A 24260-nucleotide genomic window follows, 5' to 3' on the forward strand; every position below is an offset into this window, starting at 1 on the left:
TGGACGCGATACGGGAACACGACTCTTTACAAAACCTGGGAAAAACTAAAAAAGAAAGCGCACATGCTTAGTCTTAGTGTGGAAAGTCCCACCGGGCAAAAGAAACAGCTGATGCGGGATACACTTTCGTGGATGGAGCGTTGGCACGAGAACGCAGCTGTCGCAGTGGCTTGGCGAGGTAAACTGCAGCGCATGAATGGACGCTGCCGTAGGGTCGTGCAATGATATACTGCTGCTCCGGAGGTCAAGCAGAACCTTGTGCTCCGACTCGTTGGTTCAGTAATGCGTAGCAACACTCGGTCCACCCGATGGTGTTGCGAATGGACGTTGCAGCTTCCTGGGAACTCCACGGACGTGACGTCGAGACTTGATGCCAAACGAAGCAGTACACTTCAACCGTTGGCATCCACCAGACACTCGGGACTACATCCGACCGAGATGTTGACTTCGACAATCTTCCGTGGCCTCCAGAAAGGAACGCTCGGGGGCTACGCCCGATGGCATCTCTAACAGCGGGGATCATGTGGCTCTCTCAAGGCCATGGGGCCTTGTGAGAGCCATGGCAGCCAACACTCGGGCCTACACCCGACGGTGATGCTGGTGGACGCGGCCGCTTCCCGAGAGCGCTCCATATACATATCCGGGACATGAAGGCGACGGCAGAAATCCGCCGAGTGTGTCCATATAACTTGCAATAAAAGAAAAGAACGTGCTCATGGTCGTGAGTCGCGCTGATGAACGGATGCATCTTCTTGCCCCCTTGTCAGCCCCTCCACCCCCTCTTCCCTGTGTAGCTTTCAGCGTGCCCGCTGGTAAGAAAGGAGGGAGAAAGCGCTTGACGCGTGCGACCAACCTTTGTGATTCCGCTCGTACTTGACGGATTCTAAAAATTTTTGCGGCAGTCGATTCACGAGTCAATAAGCTCCTTCAATGAATCCATTTGGTGATTACTTAGAAAAGTGTTGCAGGGCCCCTTTAATCACGTACAGGCGCCTGGTGATGATCACTCCCGTTGTAGTGATCTGCGTTTCATTACAACCCCAATCATAACGGTAGGCCCGCGTAGTGTGCGATGTTACTGCACGTTAAAGGTGGTCGAAATTATGCGGAGCCCTTCACCACGGCGTATCTCAAGCCTGAGTCGCTTTGAGACGTCAAATCCCATAAAGCAATCAACCAACCATTATTACAACTGTACCACACATGGAAACAAGTCTCCCAGAATTTTCGGGGTATGCGAGTACTTAAAGGAGTGTGGACACCAAAAGTTTCAAGAACTACCGCCAAGAGGTATGAAACCTGTGTGTGGTGATATAATTGACTAATCACGTCACAGCAATTCGTCACAGAATTCGTTACAAGCACTCAAAAGCTCATGCTGTAGTTACTTGTGTCATGTTACCGCCCGATCTTGGTGTCTACACTCATTTAACCATATATTAACTCCGCTGTCAGCGACGTCCGTATTACTCAGATATGCATACATCTAGACGTGCGAGCGCAAGTGAAAGATGAAAGGAGGTATGGGGGAGGGAAGTGTTACGTTGACGGCTCGCCTGACAAGAGGAAATATTTGTACGAGCTTGAAGTCTCATAAAAATGAAAGCATTCTTATTAAATTCGTTAATGAAGCTGTCGTTGTGGCTAGTGCTTGGCGCAGGCGGAGAGGCGCCTGGAGACGGCGAGGCCCTTCACTGCGCAGGCGGCCGCGGCCGAGACCGCTTCGTTGAGCGGCACCACGGGGCGCCAGCTGTCAGAGGACGGCGAGTAGCGCTCCACTTCCGCTGTGGTGCCCATTCCTGAGGACAGTCGGCAGATGAAAGGACTGAGTAATTCTTATGCAGAAGGGCGTTAAAGAGAAACGTTGAATCAATGCAGCAACGCTGATGACGGAAGTGGTACAGTAATAGAGTCTACAGTAGCATATCGCAAGTAGTTATGTGCTTAGTAGTGTCACGTGGTCGTGACGTCGACGAAGACAGCAGTCGGCGTTTGCAGGATGGAACTGTTTATTTGGCCGAACTTGTGGCCGGAAAATGAGAACTAGAACTACAGCAATACACGCTGTACGATGATAGCGGCGAACAGGGCGTCGTCCGTCGATCAACTGACCAGCGGTGAAGCGCGTCGGCATTTAAACATGTGCCGTCGAATATTCCAGCGTTATCGCTGGCTATTGTGCAATTTCTAGAATAAGCTCGAGTGTGCGCGTCTTGCGCGCAATCTTAACAAAATGATCTACAATGATCGTGAAAGTTCTCGAACAATGAGGCGCGGTTCGCGCTGAGCGTTGCTGGCAGTCTTTGTGGCCGAAAACCGAATATAGCAAAAGTGATAAAGAAACGCGCGTGGCAATGCCCCCCTCTGAAAAAGCATCGTCCCGATGCTTAAAAACAGAACATGAATACATGCAATACTAAAGAAAACTAATAAAGAAAGCAAACATTAGTGTCCTCTGGTGCGTTTAACGTGCATAGTACGGTTTAAGGCGCACCACATGCACGACCTCGGGTCGAGCTCGGCGCCTCTGAGAGTTCGTGATGCCGTCGGGGACAACCTCGTAGTCGAGTGCGCCGAGACGTCGAAGTACCCTGTACGGTCCGAAGTATCGACGCAGAAGCTTCTCGCTCAGTCCGCGTCGTCGTATTGGTGTCCAGACCCAGACACGGTCGCCGGGCTGGTACTCCGCGAAGCGTCGTCGAAGATTGTAACGACGGCTGTCGGTGTTCTGCTGGGCCTTGATGCGCAGGCGGGCGAGCTGTCGAGCTTCTTCGGCACGTTGTAAGTAAGCGGCGGCGTCAAGATTTTCTTCGTCAGTGACGTTCGGTAGCATGGCGTCGAGCGTCGTCGCCGGGCTCCGTCCGTAGACCAAATTGTATGGCGTCATCTGTGTCGTTTCTTGTACGGCCGTATTGTACGCGAAGGTCACGTACGGAAGGATGGCGTCCCATGTCTTGTGTTCGACGTCGACGTACATGGCCAGCATGTCGGCGATTGTCTTATTTAGACGCTCGGTGAGGCCATTGGTTTGCGGGTGGTAAGCGGTGGTGCGGCGGTGGCTCGTCTCGCTGTACTTGAAGATCGCCTGAGTTAGGTCCGCAGTAAAGGCGGTACCTCTGTCTGTTATGAGGACTTCTGGGGCGCCATGACGCAAGACGATGTGCTCCACGAAGAACTTGGCTACCTCGGCGGCACTGCCTTTGGGCAAGGCCTTTGTCTCGGCGTAGCGGGTGAGGTAGTCAGTCGCCACGACGATCCACTTGTTTCCGGTATTGGACATCGGTAACGGCCCCAGTAAGTCCATCCCGATTTGCTGGAACGGCCGTCGAGGTGGCTCGATAGGCTGTAGAAGTCCGGCTGGCCTAGTGGGTGGTGTCTTGCGTCGCTGGCAGTCCCGGCAGGTCTTTACGTAACGGGTGACGTCGGCGGAAAGGCGCGGCCAGTAGTACTTCTCCTGTATTCTTGCTAGCGTGCGAGAAACACCCAGGTGTCCAGACGTCGGGTCGTCGTGTAGAGCCTGGAGGACCTCTGGCCGCAATGTCGAGGGTACCACGAGAAGGCAATCGGCTCGAAGCGGTGAGAAGTTCTTCTTTAGGAGAACACCGTTGCGCAAGAAAAACGACGTCAGTCCCCGCGTGAATACCTTCGGAACGACGGTGGTCCTGCCCTCGAGATAATCCACAAGGCCCTCCAGTTCCGGGTCGGCTCGCTGTCGTTCGGCGAGGTCGTCGGCACTTATGGCTCCCAAGAAGCTGTCATCATCCGGGTCGTCGGGCGGTGGTGGGTCGACAGGGGCACGAGACAGGCAGTCGGCGTCGGAGTGTTTCCTTCCGGACTTGTACACGACGGTAATGTCAAACTCTTGAAGTCTTAGGCTCCACCGTGCAAGGCGACCTGAAGGGTCCTTCAAGTTAGCTAGCCAACACAAGGCGTGATGGTCGCTCACAACTTTGAAGGGCCTGCCGTAGAGGTAGGGGCGAAACTTTGACGTAGCCCAGATGATGGCGAGGCACTCCTTTTCTGTTGTGGAATAGTTCGCCTCTGCCTTAGACAGCGACCGGCTAGCATAACTGATAACCCTTTCCAGGCCACCCGTCCGCTGCACAAGGACGGCGCCGAGTCCTACGCTGCTTGCATCGGTGTGAATCTCCGTATCGGCGTATTCGTCGAAATGCGCAAGTATCGGAGGTGTCTGCAGGCATCGTTTGAGTTCATGAAATGCTTGGACTTGCGCTGTTTGCCACCTGAATTCGACGTTAGTCTTCGTGAGAAGCGTCAGTGGTTCGGCGACCCGTGAAAAGTCTTTGACGAATCGTCTGTAATAGGCGCATAAGCCGAGAAATCGGCGCACGGCCTTCTTGTCGGTGGGTGGGGCGAAGTCGGCGATGGCAGCTGTTTTCCGTGGGTCTGGGCGCACTCCAGACTTGCTGATCACATGACCCAGAAACAGGAGCTCGTCGTATGCGAATCGGCACTTTTCTGGCTTCAGGGTCAGTCCGGAGGTCTTGATTGCTTGAAGTACTGCCTCAAGCCGCCGGAGATGCTCGTCGAAGGTCGAGGAGAACACGACGACGTCGTCCAAATACACAAGGCACGTCTGCCACTTCAATCCGGCCAGTACGGTGTCCATGACGCGCTGGAACGTCGCAGGTGCCGAGCAGAGACCGAAAGGCATGACCTTGAACTCAAAGAGGCCATCGGGTGTTATAAAAGCGGTCTTTTCTCGGTCTCTTTCGTCTACTTCGATCTGCCAATAACCGGTCTTGAGGTCCATCGACGAAAAGTACGTCGCGTCGTGAAGTCGATCCAGGGTGTCGTCTATCCGTGGGAGGGGGTACACGTCCTTCTTCGTGATTTTATTCAGGCGCCGATAATCAACGCAGAAGCGCAGTGTCCCGTCCTTCTTCTTCACTAACACCACGGGTGACGCCCACGGACTCTTTGAAGGCTGGATGATGTCGTCGCGTAGCATTTCGTCGACTTGTTTCTTTATGGCCTCACGTTCTCGCGTCGAAACTCTGTAGGGGCTCTGACGAAGTGGTCGAGAATTTTCTTCCGTTATAATGCGGTGCTTCGCAAGGGGCGTTTGTCGGACCCGCGATGACGACGAGAAACAGTCCTTGTATTGCAGGAGCAGGTTTTTTAGCTGGTCTTGCTTGACCTTCGGAAGGCTCGGGTTGACGTCAAAATCCGGCTCGGGGCCTCTATTCGTCGAAGCAGGTTCGGCAGCATCGAAGAGGGCGAAAGCATTGCTGGCGGCTACACATTCGTCGATGTAGGCAACCGTCGTTCCAATGTTGAGGTGCCGATATTCGTGGCTGAAGTTCGTCAGCACTGCCTTTGCTTTACCGTCACGCAGCTCGGCTATACCTCGTGCGACGCATATTTGACGGTTCAGGAGTAGGTGCTGATCGCCCTCGATGACGCCTTCAAGGTTCGCAGTTTTTTCGGTGCCGACGGAGATAATGACGCTGGAGCGTGGCGGAACGGTCACCTGCTCTTCTATCACATTCAATGCATGCTTCCCTGGCGTCGCATGGGGCGGGAGCGCTTTGTCTGAGGTTAGTGTTATCGACTCAGACCTCAGGTCGATGACGGCGCCGTGGTCACTTAGGAAGTCCATTCCAAGTATCACATTCCTGGAGCAGTTTTGTAGGATTACAAAGCTCGCAGGATAAGTCCGGTTTTTGATGGTGACTCTCGCCGTGCAGACACCGATCGGCGTTATCAGATGGCCTCCAGCGGTCCGGATCTCGGGGCCTTCCCAAGCAGTCCTAACTTTCTTCAACTTTGCTGCGAACGGCCCACTGATGACGGAATAGTCGGCTCCAGTGTCGACGAGAGCGGTGACATTGTGGCCGTCGATCAGAACGTCGAGGTCGCTAGTCCGCCGTCTTGCGTTACGGTTACGTCGTGGCGTCGGGTCACGGCTACGTCGGTTTGCACCGCTGTTTCCGCGTTGCGTCGTCAGGTCTCCTTCCGGTCGCAAAGCTTCGTCTTCAGGACGTCGTTCGGCGTACGGCGGGGGCTCGGAACTTCGTCGCGGCGTCGTCGTCGACGGCGGAGGATCTTCAGAATTTCGTCGTTCAGCAACCGCACCTCCATCGGTTGCTGCCCTTAGTTTTCCGGATACGGGCTAGGCGACCGGCCCCGGTTTGGGCCAGTGTACTGCCGGCGGTGCGGTGACATGTAGCGGCCGGGCGACGGCGAGCGGGAAGGTCGTTGTCCTTGCCACTGTGTTCCGGTGAGGTAGTCGTCGATGTCGCGAGGCCGTTCGCCTGGCTGCGGGCGCGGCGCGTTGACGGCGAATCCGCGTAGCCCCATCTGTCGGTACTGGCAGCGTCGGTACGTGTGGCCGGCCTCCCCGCAGTGGTAGCAGAGCGGGCGGTTGTCAGGGGCACGCCAAACGTCGGTCTTTCGGGGGGCACAGCGTTGTCCTGTCGGCGGGCGGTATGGCGACGGTTGTGGTGGCGGCGGTGCCTGACGGCGAAACTGCTGCGGCGGCGCGGCGTCTTGACGTGGGTGAGGAGGAGGGGCGTTGCGTCGGGCTGCAGCAGCATAGTTCATGACTTCCGGCTGAGCCTGCGGTGCTTCGGGAATTCCAAGCGATTGCCGGACTTCCTCGCGGACAACGTCGGCGATTGAATCCACTTGATGCTGCGGCGAAGGTAACAGTTTGCGCAGCTCCTCCCGCACAATCGCTCTGATCGTTTCGCGCAAATCGTCGGTGGCCAGCGAGTGCACTTCGGAATAGGTTGCAGCCAGCGGAGAGCGGTTGTATTGTTTCGTCCGCATGTCAAGTGTCTTTTCGATAGTTGTGGCCTCGGTGAGGAATTCGGTGACTGTTTTCGGGGGGTTCCGCACCAATCCTGCGAAGAGGTCTTGTTTCACTCCCCGCATAAGGAAGCGGACCTTTTTTTCCTCAGGCATGGCAGCGTCGGCCAGGCGGAAAAGTCGCGTCATCTCTTCCGTGTAAATGGTGACGCTCTCATTCGGTAGCTGCGCTCTTGTCTCCAGCAAAGCAGCAGCCTTTTCTTTGCGGACGATGCTCGCGAATGTATTGAGGAACGTCGTCCGAAAGAGGTCCCAGGTTTGAAGGCTCGATTCACGGTTCTCGAACCACGTCTTCGCGGCGTCTTCTAGGTAGAAGAAGACGTGGCGCAGCTTCTCTTCAGAGTCCCAGTGATTGAAGGTGGCGACTCGCTCGTACGTCTCCAGCCAGCTCTCCGGGTCTTCAAACGACGATCCACGGAAAGTCGGTGGCTCCTTTGGCTGTTGCATCACGACCGTTGTAGGCGGCATGGGGGCTGTCATCGTCTCGGCGGTCGATGTGACGGTCTTGGGCTGCCTGGTGTTTTCGGGAAGGAGCCCGTACTCTGGGTGTAGTCCCTTTTGCCGGCGGCTGGTACGACGATCCGGGTTGTCTGTAGCGTCGTCTTCAGCGCGGCTTGGGCTTGGGTCAGCGCTCCGCGGTGGCGTCCGGATCATGAAGCAGCACCTCCACCAGATGTCACGTGGTCGTGACGTCGACGAAGACAGCAGTCGGCGTTTGCAGGATGGAACTGTTTATTTGGCCGAACTTGTGGCCGGAAAATGAGAACTAGAACTACAGCAATACACGCTGTACGATGATAGCGGCGAACAGGGCGTCGTCCGTCGATCAACTGACCAGCGGTGAAGCGCGTCGGCATTTAAACATGTGCCGTCGAATATTCCAGCGTTATCGCTGGCTATTGTGCAATTTCTAGAATAAGCTCGAGTGTGCGCGTCTTGCGCGCAATCTTAACAAAATGATCTACAATGATCGTGAAAGTTCTCGAACAATGAGGCGCGGTTCGCGCTGAGCGTTGCTGGCAGTCTTTGTGGCCGAAAACCGAATATAGCAAAAGTGATAAAGAAACGCGCGTGGCAATATTTGCTGCTATATTTCTCAGCAGCTCATTATTTTGCTACGTGCTAGTGCTATCATATTTGTCTCATTTTATCATACATTTCTGGTTATATCCACAATTAAAACATTTCTACTACTACATTATTAGTGGAATTCTGAGTGGATGGGTATAATGAATGATAGAATGTATAAGATATAATGCCAGTAGACTGGTGAAGTAGTACTAGTAGTAGTTGTTGTAGTAGTAGTAGTAGACGCAGTAGTAGTAGTAGTAAAAATGTTTTAATAGAGGATCGCCTCAAACGATAAGAGAGCGCTGCTGAAACTGAGTTCAAACCAAAGTGCCATTCTCTCTTGTCATGGAGCAGTTCTCATCTTAAATTGCTAGTTCATATAACGGATGTGATCGATAGTCGCATCATACGCGAATCGCAACGCTGATGATTTCACTATGGCTTAACGCATCTCGTGGCATTCAGTCCAATGGGGGCCGTTCCTTGAGCCACATATCGAACTTGCCTCGTAAATATATGTTCTTGATGGTGAACATTGCACTTGTTGTGTTACATTGTTGGATATTTGTTCTCACAGAGAGTTGAAACCGCTTCCTGCTGTGGAATTCGCAGGGACAGCTTACCGCATGGAGGAAAAAAAAATAGGAGGGAGCAAGCGTGGCGTCGACAAGCCCACCTCTTCTGAAGCCGCTTGGTCGCGTTCGTGTAACATTTCCCATGAGACCCCTGTTTCATTTCCTGTTTAACGCGATAGCGTTAAAGAGCTCGTTCCGCCGAAATTCCGGTGTCGGCGTCGTTGGTTGTGAGCGAAAAATCATCATGTTGTATAAAATAAATAATAAATAAAATGTTAGGTTCGAGTGAGAATCGAACCAAGGCCGTCAGCGTGTCAAGCAGGTGTTCTACCACAGAGCCACTCCACTGCTTGGAACTGCGCTGAAATTAACTTTAATGCTTCACAAACATACGCGTCCTGTGTACAGGTGTCACAGTACGAGATGTAATATCGCAGTAAAACGGGGTACAAGGGTATATTGCCATCGGGCGTCACACCATGTGAACTGCATAACGAGTAGGTGGTTTAAAGCCGGCCACCCATTACAAAAGGCACACACATTACTGCGCGTATTCTCTTACGAACACGTAGTGGGTGCATCGCAACTTCGAAGAAGTATCACGCGCGTATTTGCTGCTGATTTAAAGCATGCCACTCAGTACAAAGGGCATACACATTAGTGCGCGCATTCTCTTAAACACACGTAGTGGGTCCACTGTTGTCATAAAAGTGCTGTTGAAGAGGGAGGAAACCTTTACCTTTACTACAGGTATGTCGAGAGAGAGTGAGTGAGTGAGTGAGTGAGTGAGTGAGTGAGTGAGTGAGTGAGTGAGTGAGTGTGTGAGTGTGTGTGTGTGTGTGTGTGTGTGTGTGTGTGTGTGTGTGTGTGTGTGTGTGTGTGTGTGTGTGTGTGTGTGTGTGTGTGTGTGTGTGTGTGTGTGTGTGTGTGTGTGTGAGAGAGAGAGAGAGAGAGAGAGAGACCGGGCGACTGAGCATAATGACAAGCGAAACAGTACGATGAGGATGCGGCCGGATATCGCTATCGCGTTCAACTCTTAAAGGTGAAGCTTGAGCGTCCCCCAAGTTTTTACAGCGAAAGCTGTTATGAGATCACAACAAGGGCCGTTCTTGGCGCCGTAGTTGTCCGCCGGCGCCACCAGTGTCCGTAAACGCTATCGTCCCTGCCAAGTCGCTGCCAGCGACAAGTAATCTTTCCGTCCGCTTTATTTTCTTCCCATTTACATCATAATTACTACAAACAACATCCCTTATATTTTCCTTGGCTTTGTTGTCTGTTAGGTTTAGGTAATATACTCATTATATAACTCATTAAATAACCTCATTAAATAGCTAAAGAAGAAAACGAACACCACTTTGGCTAATGTTGGCTCACGTAGCACATGTATGCACGTATGTTGCTTAAAATAAAAAATACTATTCGGCAGCTCCCACGCATTGTGGAAATCGGTTTCAAGCGAAGCAGTCAGCGAGTACTTCTATGCTGTACTTTATGGCTTTGAGCCAAGCGTTACGGGGTGGATCGACGTGTTTTTGTAAGTGTACTAGCTGTGTGCACATCGTGGGCTTAGCAGGCACGTCGCCAACACTGGCGTTTAAAGGGTAACTTATGTTGCGACGTAACGTCAGCCCTCACGTTAGAGTACATGCGTCAGTGTTATTGAAACTAAGTGCACTTTATGGTGCAATCATGTGATATCATACGTAACTTCCGTTGATGTATTCCTCTGGGGTCGAGCAATGCTTCAATATAGTTTGTTGAATCATAGGAATACAGATGTAATATTTATTAGACTGCTATAAAAACGTAGCCAACACTGGAACCACAGACGTTAATCTGATATGACGCCTATGTACATATGTAGTGTTTGTTGCTTTCTTGTAAGATTATATAGCCCGCACCACAACCACAGTTGACGTTGCACCGAGAGTAAGCCTGCATAGGCTGTTTTTCCAAACCGGTTTATAGACCTGGCGTGGCTCTGTGGTAGGATACCTGACTGCCACGCAGAATGCTTGGGTTCGATTCCTGCTGGAATCCTAATTTTTATTCTATTCATTCATCGGGTCAACGCTGCCGACGTCGGCTTCGCTCAACGCTCTCGCATTTAAATTACCAATTTCTGTTCTCGCCGTTCCTGCATAGATATAAACTATCATTCACCTGTGGCGCATACCCGTACACCACGGCCCGTGGTAAACGGGTATGTGCCACACGTGTCTGGAGGAAAGGGTTTGACGACGTACGCGACAGGATTTTCATGTTATTCATGTCATGACCCGACAGTCATATTCGTCAAATCCTCTTACCCTCCCATGCCAATTTTGGTCTACACCAAGTTAAGGAGGCGATCACAGAGCACCCAGACGTAGGCGGCTATAGATAGATACGTAAAGAAACGCTCAAAGTGCCAAAGCTTCGCTAAGAGATGCTTCGCATTTAAAATTGGGTTGCAAGATAGCGCTTCTCCTTGGTCTTGTAGTCTTGACCCGTGTAGAGTTTGCAATTTTTGACACTTCGCTGTTGTGTTCTAAAATGATTTTACGTGACGACGCGCTGAGCTGTAGTCCACGCTTAAACACCTTACATATTTACAAACTGCATCATCTTGTAGAATCGCTGCCTTGATCATACGAAAAGAGAGAGAGAGAGAGAGAACGATCTATGGCATATGGTTTGTCGATAAGCATCTCAAAACAAACCCTGGCGCTTCGTAACCCATCAGACGCACTACTCACCGTCGAAACCACCCATGACGTACAGCTCGCCGTCGAACAGAGCTGCGGCGAAGGTGCTGCGACCGATTCTCATGGGGGACGCATGGCGCCAAAAAAGCGCCCCCTCATCTCCACCGCACATCACTAGAAACGGGGCGAGAAAAACGCCACACACGTAACCGAGGAGAACGCCGTCTGCATAGGCGTAACAAAAACGCTGTCTCGTGGGCACATGTTGTTAACGCCTTAGTGGTGTGAATGGACGGCGCATCACGGAGCGTATCGGGTACTATGATATTAACTACATAGAACTGACTAGAACATTACGTATCCAGCAGGGTTCTCGCCAGAAATGTTTGAGGGGTGAACACATATATTGAGAGAGAGCGGAGGGGGGGGAGGGGGTTAAGCTTAAGAATTACAAATTTTCGAACTTCTCGTTTTGCACAAATATCCACCTTTCATTTCTCATCGGGCACTTCTGGTAACTATGATGTGTCTCGTTCACATGGAGGGCGTAAGCACTGACAACGATATTTGCATATAGAAAACGGAAGTAAGGACGCGTGTGTCGCTCGAGCACTCCCACTGGCATTGGCGATCTTGAGACTCCTTTTTAGGTACCCAGGTGGCGGGAGGCAGGGCCCGCCAGTAGAAAACGTACAGTCGAGCGCGATATGAAGGTTATCGCGCGAGCATCGACCACGAACTACAACAGCGCTACGGCCCAGAATCCTCTTTCGAGGAGAGGGAAGTATCAGGCAAGCTACGCTCACTCTTTTTTCTGTTCCTTAAGCTGGGCCCGTATTCTCAAACGATCGCAAAAGGCGATAGTATCGCGTTTGGTGACGTAGAACTTGATGCGTTCAATAAGTTAAAAAAAAAGACTTGCCTGTGACGTCATTGTTGAAACTGGCCGCTGGTAGTACGAATGTCCCACAACACGGGAGTGAGCGCACTGTACGAGCGCAGAGCAACCCGAGTACGGCGTTTTCGAGCGTGTGCTGCTGGGGTGCAATCGCGGAACGATGCTATTCCCGATTCCAATGCCATATTCTATGCTATTCTTATCATCCACCACTCGCGGCTGGCTGATCGCGTTGATAACGCGGACGGACCGTCGTTCTGACCAATGGCCCAGCGCGAAAAGCACGAAAAGCATTGGAATAAAAAATAGAATCGTTCCGCGATAGCACCCCTGCTTCTACGCAGTGGCCAGGCTTGGCCGGCTTGGCTGTGGCTACTTGAAGTGTAAGACGTGCTGAAAGTGCTTTCAACGTTTTTTTGTTCGATTATTTAATGCACAGTATAATATTTAAAGAATGCAACTTTGCGTGAAACGTATTTTCGTTGAGAGTTTAACACGGCGTACTCAGAGAGTTCAGCTGTAGCGTGCCGCCGCAGCGACATCGTCTCAAGATCTCAACATGTTGCCGGCTCGCGATAAGCCACGCGAGCAACGCACGGTTCATGTTCCTGGGACGTTCAAACCACGAAAAAAGACGCGCTGGCAAAGAACGAGTGCTGATAACACCCCAAGGTAATGCTCGATGAAAGCTTCGGCGTAAAAAATGCTGCGTTACCGCCTACGTCACTGAAATGCTAGACTTCACCACGAGCCGACGGTTAACGGTGCCTTCGTTTATTGCAAATATGTCGAGAGCACCGTCGAGCATCATGACGCAAAATTGACGTCGGCGGAATTACCAGATGGCGCCCTAACTTTTCCGGTTTGCTCAATAGCCAATCAGCGCGCACCAAAGGCGATACTTTTGCGATTGTCGCCTTTTGAGAATACGGGCCCTGCTATCGCTCCCATCTGAGTAAGGCGCATTTTCATTTCTTTCTTTCTTTTTTTTTATGACAACGCGATATATTTTGTTCAACTTAGCAAGCCGTTCAGACGAAGCAGTGCCAAGCACCAGCTTTACCAGATCTTTCCCAGGAATTTTAAGAGGCCACGAAAAGTACACTTGATCGCAACGAATGGAAAGCTTACAATAGAGAGAAAGGGTGTGGAGTTCATCGTAGGGGCGATTTTTGTAGCATGGAACAGCCAACGATGGCGACAAGAATGCGTAATCTTAATTTTCACTGTTCCGAAACGTGCTGCTAGGCCCTTGGGACGCTAGGCCGGTCGACGGTCGCGCGATAACCTTCATATCGCGCTCGACTGTACGTACGACTACATCGCTGTAATACGAATCTCTTATGTCGGCTGTCTGCCCGCTACTGCACCCACAGTTGCCTCTCTTTTTTTGCTCCTCAGACAAGCATTGAAAGGCATCAGTGAGTGTTGGGCGGTCTGTCGAAAGCGGTGGGGGGCGGTAGAAATGCCGCCCACCGCTTTCCAGGGAACCAGGGGGTACCAGAGGGAAGAACCCCCTGGGTACCAAGAGGAAGAACCCTGGTACCCAGTATACTTTCCTACCTATACGTGTCGTCGAGACGTCGTGTTAGGCTTACGATGCTTCAACCTATCTTACGAGACCGCGGGCTGTCTTTTCACACACGGAAATTCTCTTGAGTAGCGACCAGAATATGTTTCACCGATCATCGACATCGCTCATCGGCCTGCATACCTGTGCTTAAACGTCGGCGGCCATCGTATCCACCGATGACGTACATCCGGTCGCCGAGCACAGCCATCTGGTGGCTGCAGCGTGGACTTGGCAGCTGCCGCACCAGGCACCACGTGTCGCGGCTGGGCGTGTACATTTCCACACTGTTCAGCACCCTCTGACCGTCGAAGCCACCACTCACGTATATCCGTCCTGTGGAAGAGGGCGAGGAAACGTACAAGAAATCATTCCTGAAATAATATCGCTTGTGTCGTAGTGTTGCCCGTGCTAATATATATTGCACAATATTTCACTGTCACTCTCAGTATAGTACTATCAGAGTCCTTCAACAGTAGTGAAGGACTCTGTACTACTAAAGAACAAATATTCTTCAGCATCGTCGTGACTTGCCTTTGAAGGCGCAAGCGGCTCCGTCACTTCGCCTCTTGTTCATGGCGGACACCACGGTCCACTGGTTGAAGCACGGGTCGTAGCGCTCCACGGAGGCTGTGCGTTCGGCAGCTGCACGATGACCGAGATTCATTCGTCGAGTGCCAAGAACGATATAAACAGATCTTATTGCATCAACGTAACCTAGCCACTTCGCTAAACACCGTTTCAATGAGATGAACACGTTCTCACTTTTGCAGTTCCAGTGCGGTGATAGATATCAAAGGTGCTATCTTATAATCCTATAAGCACCGACTGCCGTGGTGTCGCAGGTATGTGCCATGTCATATATTTGCTTAGCGGTCTACAGAAAGAACATCGATGTTATATATATGTCGGATGACTATATATAAAGTAATCTGAGAGCCTCATTCTTGCTTACAAATCACGACCCGGAACCCAAATTCCAGTGTCCAGTGCCCAGTACCCAAATGTTGGTGCACAGAAAGGAGGTCACGAGCCTACTACGCGCACCCACAAAACACAGACCTTTGTATGTGTTCACGTTGAGATATGCTCGTATGCACGTGCGTACCATTGCGGCCTCCGACGGCGTACACGTAACCTTCCAGGGCCACGACGGAGACGTAGCCTCTAGAGACGTTCATGCTCGAGCAGCTCTGCCACGTGAAGTGCTTGATGTCGAAGGAGTCGCAAGAGCGCAGGTACGCGGTCTCTCGCATGCCACCCACCACGTATAAACGATTCTGCACCAATGCCACGCCGTGGTACGCCCTGCACAAAAATACGTGTGTTCGTATACTTGCACTATCGCGCCCGAAATAAGAAATAAATCATTCGCGCAACGTACCACTTCTTGCTCTGGTCACTCGAAATGATACAGCGTATCCCTAAAGCATGACCAAATCCCCTTATAACAAAAAATGCTGCGGTTGAACGCGGTTAAACCAAGCTCGTCGAGCGATGACAGCGACTACCGAGGAAATCATGCCGCGGCGGTGTACCGCGCGGCAAGCAGCGGCACGCTGTCCACCACTGTCTTCGTACTGCCAGTACGGAGTCACGTGACAAGAGATGAGGCCTTGAGGCACGTGCGCCCGGAGGCTCCCGGCTCTCGCTGACCGATGGGGAGGGTGCGCGGGAGAGGAAAACAAACCAACACTGCGCACGTCCGTTACTATGGCGACGCAAGTGTGAGGAGGCTCATCTTCAAGGCCAAGCGCGTGCACAAAAACGTTTCCTGGGTTTGTGCTGGGAGTAATAGAGCTATCGTCCTAAAATTCCCGTGCGCCCGATAGCGTTGAGGATCAAAGCAGGCGCCAGCGCGAGTCAGGGGCAGTTGCTTCGCTATCTAACATATGCCGGAGGCTCAAGCAGAGCGATGCCGTATTAATCGAGAACTCCTCGAGATATAACAGGCAGACGGCAGTTTTTCTTGTATAAACCATTTTCCACTGCGCGTTGTAGCACCACAACTATCTGGTGCATAAGAATATATTATGCTAGTTGCTGCATAACTCTCGAAGCTTTCGGTGTAAAATGTTGCTCAGTGCTGCCATACAAGCCCTACAGAGGAAATTTAGATTAGAAAGATGAAGATAAAGAGTCACTAGATGAAAGCACTTCAGGCAAATTCATCCATATATACCATATGGTTTCTATGTTGGCTGAACAATGAATAGCTTTTCTGGCGGGTCGCGCAAAACCTATTTTTATACTCTCCATGCAGTGGATCGAAAGGTGTTGGTTCCGAAAGCGAAGCAGAGAAGCGAACCATAAGGAATGATTCTCCGTTGTGTGCCTCTAATCTGGGAAAGGCCCAGTAACGGACACTGCACAATCAGCAGCCTCTCTATACTGAACGCCCGACGTACAGGGTGTTTCAGCTAAGAGGCATCAAGCATTAAAAAACAAACATAGGTTCTACGCGTCTCCAATTAGCGCAGTATTGTTCTGAGTCATATAGAGCACGTCAGAATGTTTTTTTTTTCCATGCCGCCAAGCTCGCTAATTAACAAAGACTGCTTAATGAACTTTTCAAATAGAAACTCTAGAGAAAAATCTTCAATACAAAAGTCGCAGCGCTTGTCCAGAAACATCGAATTTTTTCATCTATGCTAAGATAACTCCCCTGCTTAATTTTTTTCCAGCTTTTCTTTAAAGCGCGCGAATTTTTAAAAATGCCACGTGACTGCCGCCTAACGCGCGGCGCTTTTAGTGCCCTCAAAGGTAAGTTGAACGTATTATCAAAGGCTGTTTCGCGCACGAAGGTAGGTGGAGCAGGCTAAAGGTGACTGCCATGGACGCTAAATGATAGGGGCGTACCGTCTAAATAAAAAAAAAATCTACGAAATCTCGGCCGCCACGTGTGAGTGAATCTTTTATCTCGGTCCTTCATCACGCTGTCAACCTCGCCCCTTCCAATGTGTTTCTGCATTGGTGCGAAAGGAAAAGGAAAAATTCCTACGCTGCATCAAATGCTGCCTACGGTCTCATGTACCATTTGCTCTGTGGCTGCCGCTTTTTCGTTGAATTTTTTTGTTGTTGAAACGGTATGCTCATTTTGTCGCTTAAAGGGGTCATGAAGCACCCCTTGGGCTTATTGAAAAAACACATCCTGCGGAAAGCTGACACGGCTATGAACTGCTCTGCCAAATATTACAGTCGTGCGCGCCGCGTAATGGCCACAAGCGGAGCGCGAAGTTGCCGTTTCCCCAGGCACCCTCTTTTCAAACAGAGGCCGGTTCTCACTCTCGTCGGTGGGCGGGGCGTCTGTCCGCTGTACGTCGCAAGAGACATAGCATGCTTATTGGCCGATAGCCGACGTAAATCGAGAGCGGCGTTCGGATCAGATGCGCTTCTTGCCGCGGGGTGCCGCCACTTGCCGGCGCCGCACTCCTCAGTACACGGTAGCCGCACTCGCGCAAGCGAATCACAGCGGGAGAGCGATCGCGTTTCATGACGCGCGCTGGCGTAACTTCTTTCCCCCATGCCATCCCTCCCTGTCTAGCTTCCAGTGCGCTCGTCGGCATGAGAAAAGAGAGAAAGCGCTGGGAGCGTGCGCCAAACCCCAGTAACTCCGCTGATTCTTGACGGATTCGAGAAATTTTTGCGGCAATCGATTCGGGAGGCAGTACACTCCGATACTGAGGCCATTAGATCATTACTTGGAAAAGTGGTTCATGACCCCTTTAAAGTCCATCGCAGTCACCAATAACCTGTTCCATCGACCTGCGTGCGCAAAGCAGCCTTTGATAATTCGTTAAACTTACATTTGAGGGCACTAAAAGCTCTTCGCGTTTGGCGGCAGTCACGTGGCATTTTTAAAAATGAGCGCGCTTTAAAGAAAGGCCAGAAAAAAATTACGCAGGGGAGTTAACATAGGCTAAAGAATTCGATGTTTCTGAACAAGCGCTACAACTTTTGCATTGAAAACTTTTCTCTGGAGTTCACGTTTAAAAAGTTCGTTAAGCAATCTTTGTTAATAGCCGAGCTTGGCGGATTGGAAAAAATATTCTGACGTGATCTATATGGCTCAGAACAATAGTGCGCTAATTGGAAACGCGTAGGAGCTGTGCTTATATTTTTAATACTTGGTGCTTTTTAGCTGCAACGCCCTGTATATCCTACCCTTTGTAAATAGAGGTCAGTGTGATATACGTCGCCTCGAAATAGTTGCGCTGTAAGGCAAATGGACAGATCGCAGGAGAATGCATCGCGCTCTGTGTTGCGTGTTTACTTATAATCAGTCCCTTAATGTCACAAAGCAATTCAAGAATTTGTTGCTGTACACTCAAAGCCGGTAGGAAATGTGTTCTAATAATTGGATCTTTTACACTCTCGTCCTAAGCTGATCCACACAAAGAAACGATGGCCCCCTCAGTAGCACGAGGAAAAGAAAAAAAATATATAGTATCGCAGCTTTGCCGACGCCCAACTAATGGGCATGCGCGATGAGGCACAACGTGTATGTGCACCAATTAAGCTTGCCTGGGTTCACATCCCTGCATGTGATTCATGAGCCACCTTTCAGCCCTGGGGTCGTACGTCTCGACGGCATCACGCTCGCGGCCTTCGCTCCAGCCGCCCACCACGAAGAGCATCTCGTATGGCATGCGTGGCAGCCAGCGCTCGGGGTTCCGCGCTGCACCGCAGCGCTCGCACTCCAGCTGCGGGAACGATGCTCCTGTAAGAAAATGCCGATATATGCTGCTGTGAACAAAAGTCTATTAAGAACGTGCTGAAGGAAAGGCTTAAATTTTTCTGCTTAACTATGTAGACTGTGCAACATCATGACCATCTCTTCATACTGTGCTATTTTTATTTATGTTTTTCGTTTGAATAGCCCCTGAACAATCTTTGGAGTTACAATTACGAGCGTGTTATCTCCTAGCGTTTCTTATCGTTTCGGCACAGTACGTAACGCCAGCAGTCAGTTCATGTGATGTAATGAGGACATAAGCACTCAGTTCGTCCATAAACGAGGGGCATCAGTTGTGCATTGTCTGCTACCATGCGTTGTCATGCAGTCGCACGTCAGTTCTGCCCCGTCTCTCTTGACTATCGTGCGCGCTCAATTGATTTCACTTCGTTTTGTGTGTCTTCGACCGGGCAAGTGGAGATAACAGCGTGGGGCCGTAAAACGCGAAGCCCCGATAGGCTCAACGTTCAAATCTGACATTGTCCCCGTGTCTTATGAATAAATAAGTGGCAGGGAAGAGATCTCGCCTTCACCACCCTGTAGGAAGGGTAGTGAAGGCGAGGAAGAAACCGCTCTCTTGTCTTTGAACACAGAGTGATTAGGGGCCCTTTAATGTCTTCAAGCTACTACGTTATCCACTCCGAGAGTACCCTGTTCTCCTTCCGTGTCATGTCATGGTGTTCAGGTTCCCAAAGGAGCACAGTCTCAGAGGCTATGAAAATACTAAGCTGTATGTTTGGACAAGTTGGAACGACACACTTAGAAATTTAATACCGCACAAGAGATCAGATAACAGAAGAAGGACACAGATAACAACGCTTTTGAAAGCAAGGTTTCCAAAACATCAGGTTCTTTTACATACACAGCTGATTTCCTTAGTGAGAAGAGGGCATCCGGAGACGATCTCGCGACATCATGGTCGGCAGCACAACGCCATATCCACTGACCACCATGGAAGTTTTATTCAGTGAGGGAAGGAATTTATAGCCGAATGATTACGCAGTAACCATATTACTGGTAATGTAATGAAATTCAGAAAGACAGGCTTTACAGCGTCGTTCGAGGTTCCTTTCAATTGCAGAAGAGATGATTTAAGCCAATCTCCTTCACGAACGCCAGTACACTGAACATCGTGAATTCTCATTTCTAATAGTCTGCTGCAAAAATTTTTAGAATGAATTCTTGCGCTGACTTCGTTCTGCTACCATCGCGTTCGCGTCTTCAGACGTTCTTCAGAATTTTTCATTGCGCTTCATCTTTCGAAATGTTCGAACATTCAGTTTCATATAGATAACAAGACATCCAGATCTCGCACATGCACATGCATAATCATTTGGTGTGCAACCTGATAATCCAAATATCAGGTTCACCATTAATGTTCAGCATAACCAATCAGTTTAGTTTCGAAAAGATAAAGGTTAAGCGAATATAAGTACTACCTATTGTTCTCATGCTAGCTGAGCCATCATACTTGCAGCTCTTCTAAAGTTCTTAGAAGGCCCCTAGATCACTCCGAGTTCAAAGACGAGAGAGTGGTTTCTTTTTCGCCTTCAGCGCCCATCCTACAGGCGCTATCACATCCACGGTATTTATTTCTTTATTAAAACATGTGCACAATGTCAGCCCTAGGCGTTGAGCATACCATAATTCCGCGCTATAGGCTACATGGTGTTAAATCAGCTTGCGCAGTCGAAAGCGCCCAAAACGGTGAAATCAGTTGATCACGCACGATAGTCATGCAAGGCAGAACGGACGTGCGACTGCACGGTAAAGCAGGGAGGCGACAATTGCAACTGATATGCATCGTAAATGGACCAATATTGAGCTTATTTCCTGCTGACGTCGCGTGAACAGACTGCTGGCGTCAAGACTTGAGCCGAAAAGACGGGAATAAACGCACTCGTTCTTTGTATTTTCAGCGGTTGTTTAGGGGCCCTTTAAGAAATTGCCTTTCCTGGTGCTTCGCTGACGGCCATTACAGCTCTCCGCTGTTAGTAGCTCTGCACACTTTGACACAGTAAATGCTAATCAATGTGACATTGCAACGCACGTCTTTTGGCCGCAGCGGCGGCAGCGACGTCGGTGTTGCTGCCGTCGCCGTAGCCGTCGAAGGAAGGCGCCGCGTCCGGCGCGTCCGGGCAGCTGCGACCGGCAGCGTACTGCACCAGCAGCAGTGGGCTCGGCGAGCACAGGCAGGGGCCCTGTTGCTGTGGTTCCCACACAACCTCGCTGAACGCCCGGCTGCACGCCAGCGTCGGATGCAAGCGGCAGAAGTGTTCCAGCGCCCTGAGCACAGTGATGCAATTGCTGTTGAGTGAACGCCTTCTTCAACCATACCGCTTTCATATCAAGAAAAACTTACTTGAAATGTCGCTATAACGGAGTAAGATATACTCAAGCAACGAAGTAACGACTTCTTGATAAGGCTGCTGACGCGAAGGTCGCGGGATCTAATCCTGCATTGGCGGCCGCATTTTCGATGGAGACGAAAATGTTAGAGGCCCGTGTACTTCGATTTAGGTGCATGTTAAAGAACCCCAGGTAGCCGGAATTTCCGGAGCCCTCCACTACGGCGTCCCACATAATCATATCGTGGTTTTGGGACGTAAGACCCCAGCAATTTTATTGATAACGCTGATCGTTTAAATTTTGCCTTGACCTTGCTTTAGACACCTGGGACACTAGCGGTGTATTGTGTTTACTTAAACACACGTAAGGGCACGTTGCTCGGACCCTCAAGTTGTTAGAAAAGTAGAGAAGTGCAAATAATAATAATAATAATTGGGTTTTAACGTTACAAAACCACGACGTGATTATGAGGGCGGCCGTAGTGGAGGGCTCCGGAAATTTCGACCACCTGGGGTTCTTTGACGCGCACTTAAATCTAAGTACACGGGCCTCAACCATTTTCGCCTCCACCGAAAATGCGGACGCCTCGGTCGGGATTCCATCCTGCGACCTTCGGGTCAGCAGTCGAGCACCATAACCCCTAGGCCACCGTGAGGGGTTAAGACATGAGCAAAGGGACTGGGATTTGGATATTGGCAATAAGTTGCTCTTACCCGAAGCAACGAAATTTTGGGATATTGCCTTCTTGTTCAGACTTTGTGAAAGGCATAGTGATGCCGCAGTTGATTACGATCGTCACAGATATAGAAAGCCAGACAAACAGTGGTAAAAACAAACAACGCTCAACCTAGCACTAGCTCTGTTCTAAAGTAGGTGCGATGTATTTAAAAAAAAAAGCACTCTACATCGCAACCCGTATTCACAAAAATTGACTTAGGCTAAGATTGTTTTTAAGACAACTGTTTCATCCAATACGGAACATAAACATAATCTTAGCGATTCCTGTAGGCCAATGGAAAATGACACTTGCGAAACAGTATTTTCGCAATTCGGCCCTTAAGCTAACACTGCGTTTACAAACCTTTTGTAATTTGTATTGTTCTCACGCATGGAATTAGAGAATACGGTATAGCAGCCCGCTTCAAACAAAAATAAAGCAGTACAAACGCATAAATCACATCTATCTCTGGATTTTCAGTTTCAGGAACTATAGTTCTCAGTTTTCCTATATGCATCACTTACAATGACTCGCAGAGGCCGACCCGGACTGACTGCAGCAGTCTCGACAGAGCAGCACCAGCCTCTGCAGCGGATGAATTTCTAGCCGATGACCAGCGCACTATGGCGTGCAGCAGGTCCACCTCGTCGCGCACGTTCAGCTCGTTCGAAGAGAGCAGTTCGACGAGCAGCGCTTCGGAGACATCCCGGAACTCGTCGCTTGTACGCCACACCTGCGTCGAACGTGCAGTGGGCGGTGCGGAAGGATTACCAACCAGAGAACGCTAATTACGGGTGTCATAAAATGATTAACGAGTGTATTAGGCCTCAGATTTATACTTCAAACATGAGGCCATTCCCCAAGCGGGCATGCCACCCACAATACGCTGTGTGATCTCACTGGTGCTTAGAAATTAACGCGTTCAAACAACCAGTAAATGGCACTCTAACTACTATCAACCGTATCGTTGAACACCTGAAAAAGATCCATCGATATAAGTTCAGCATAAAACGCTGTAGGCAACCTGTGTGTGTCTACGCGTGATTTTCAAACTTCTATTGCACAGGGAGAAAATTTTTACTCCCATCTTCACACAAAACGCGTTACGGTTTTCTCGTTACTAGCAAGCGTTGTATCGAAATATTGCCACGCGCGCTTCTTTTGTTATTTTTATGTTAACTAGTCCGTTGCACGCGTAGCTGCTGGCTTGCGCAAGCTGCGCCCTAATCTCTGGCAACCTTCCAGATTATGCTATAGAATCTTCCTTGGAATCTTCTTATAGGCTTGAGTGCGAAAACGCGAACAGCTGAGATTGTTCTGGAACTAACGCGGCTACCAGCGATAAGGCTCGAATGTTCGATGCCGCATGTATAAATGCCGACGCGCCTTGCTGCAGATCAGCTTTTTCGACTGCCGACGCTCTGTTCGCCGCTATCAGTGTGCAGTGTGCATTGCTGTAGTTTGACTTTCCGTTTCCCAAATAAAGAGTTTCATCTTTGACACGCCGACTGCTGCCGTCATCGATGTCACGACCCCGTGACAATATACTCCGTGCAATATCTCATATGTGCAAACTGTGAACAGTAACTAAGAAGCGGTTTATAGGAAATCTTTAGTAGCAGAGTGCCCGTGTGGAAAGCCGCAGTTGCTTCGCGGGTGAATCACTTGCCTGGTCAAAGTGCTCGCGCACGAAGCTGAGCACCGCTCGGTTGAAGTTGGGGAAGTGGTACCACTGTGCCAAGGCGGCCATGCCCAGGCAGTTCTCGGTGTCCATGTTGCGCAGCATGTAGTGCAGACAGAGATTGCGCACCTGGTCCATGAGCAGCATATCTGCCGTAGCCAGGATCTCGGTCACGTTGTCTTCGTTGAGACCCAGCTGCAGCAGTAACCGGAAGAAACGAATCCGGTGTCAGTATTGACTCTTCATAGAAGCGATTTAGGTTGCGTCATGGGATGAGGACTTGAACAGAAGCGATGAGAAAAAATGAAGCGATGACGTGCTTATCACCACAACCTGCCTTTGGTTTCCCGGCTTTCCGGAAATAAAGATGGGGGTAAAGAGTTCTTGGAACGCAACATCAGGAACCCTCGGCCGCCAAGACAGACGAAGAGTGGCGTCGCCATGACCGTGCACATTAAACAACGACAGAATAGGTCCGACAGAATAAAGACTGAGAGGGCAGACTTGGCAGCCCCCTTGGATAACAGGTGTAGAGAACTAACCTCTACCCCCTACAATCCCCCCCCCCCGGCTGCCCCCCTGTGCGCACGCACATGCACGTCTCAGGCACCGACTCGTGTCGCGCCTCCATGGTGTGGTAGTTAGACGGCTAACCTTGTTCGAATAGTAAAAACCGAGCAACGCGCCCATCGTGGAAGCCGTGACGTTCTGGAGCATGACGTCGCAGCGGCCCCCGTACTCGACGGAGAAGAGCGCCTGAAAGACGGGGCTCAGCGCGCACAGGAAACCGCGGTGGGCCCTGAACTCGCCGCCGTCGACAGTGCGAATCACGCAGTCGCCTGAAAGGCTGCTGATCTCCCTCTGGGGCTGGTCGCTCGTGAAGGCCGCGGACATGGCTCCCGGAACAACGAGTCGACGCGTCAATGCAGAATTAACGGCAGCTTTGCATGCGCCACGAGCATCTCGTGATGGGGCTGATGATTATTAGGATGATTTCCTTCTTGTATGGCTCGCACGCACACCGGGAGATTGGCCAAGAATTGTTCATATGAAATTTTACAGAATATCAGGAATATTAAGTAATGATTAAACAGAAAAAAAGCAAGCATGTAAAGAAGAGAGTGCAATACTTATGTACTTGC

The 24260-nt window shown here is 50.5% G+C and overlaps 1 protein-coding gene across 1 annotated transcript; it reads right to left on the reverse strand.

The window, feature by feature from the left end:
* Positions 1-1644: 1644 nt before the first annotated feature.
* Positions 1645-24012, reverse strand: LOC119391119 (kelch-like protein 10). The gene is made up of 10 exons (XM_049415157.1): positions 23773-24012; positions 23107-23313; positions 21962-22170; positions 20421-20656; positions 18160-18355; positions 14744-14943; positions 14170-14280; positions 13780-13971; positions 11219-11341; positions 1645-1799 (listed from the first exon to the last, which is right to left on the reverse strand). The coding sequence occupies exons 1-10, from the start codon at positions 24010-24012 to the stop codon at positions 1645-1647; spliced, it is 1869 nt and encodes a 622-aa protein (XP_049271114.1).
* Positions 24013-24260: the final 248 nt, after the last annotated feature.

The sequence above is a fragment of the Rhipicephalus sanguineus genome, chromosome 4 (assembly GCF_013339695.2).
Source record: "Rhipicephalus sanguineus isolate Rsan-2018 chromosome 4, BIME_Rsan_1.4, whole genome shotgun sequence".
Taxonomy (NCBI): Eukaryota; Metazoa; Arthropoda; class Arachnida; order Ixodida; family Ixodidae; genus Rhipicephalus; species Rhipicephalus sanguineus.

Coding starts and splice junctions, on each gene's coding strand:
- LOC119391119 (XM_049415157.1), bottom strand. CDS start 24,012: ATGTCCGCGGCCTTCACGAGCGACCAGCCCCAGAGGGAGATCAGCAGC. Junction 20,657..21,961: donor GTCGGCCTCTGCGAGTCATT/GTAAGTGATGCA, acceptor CACTGTGCTCAG/GGCGCTGGAACACTTCTGCC. Junction 13,972..14,169: donor AGCCGCTTGCGCCTTCAAAG/GCAAGTCACGAC, acceptor CCTCTTCCACAG/GACGGATATACGTGAGTGGT.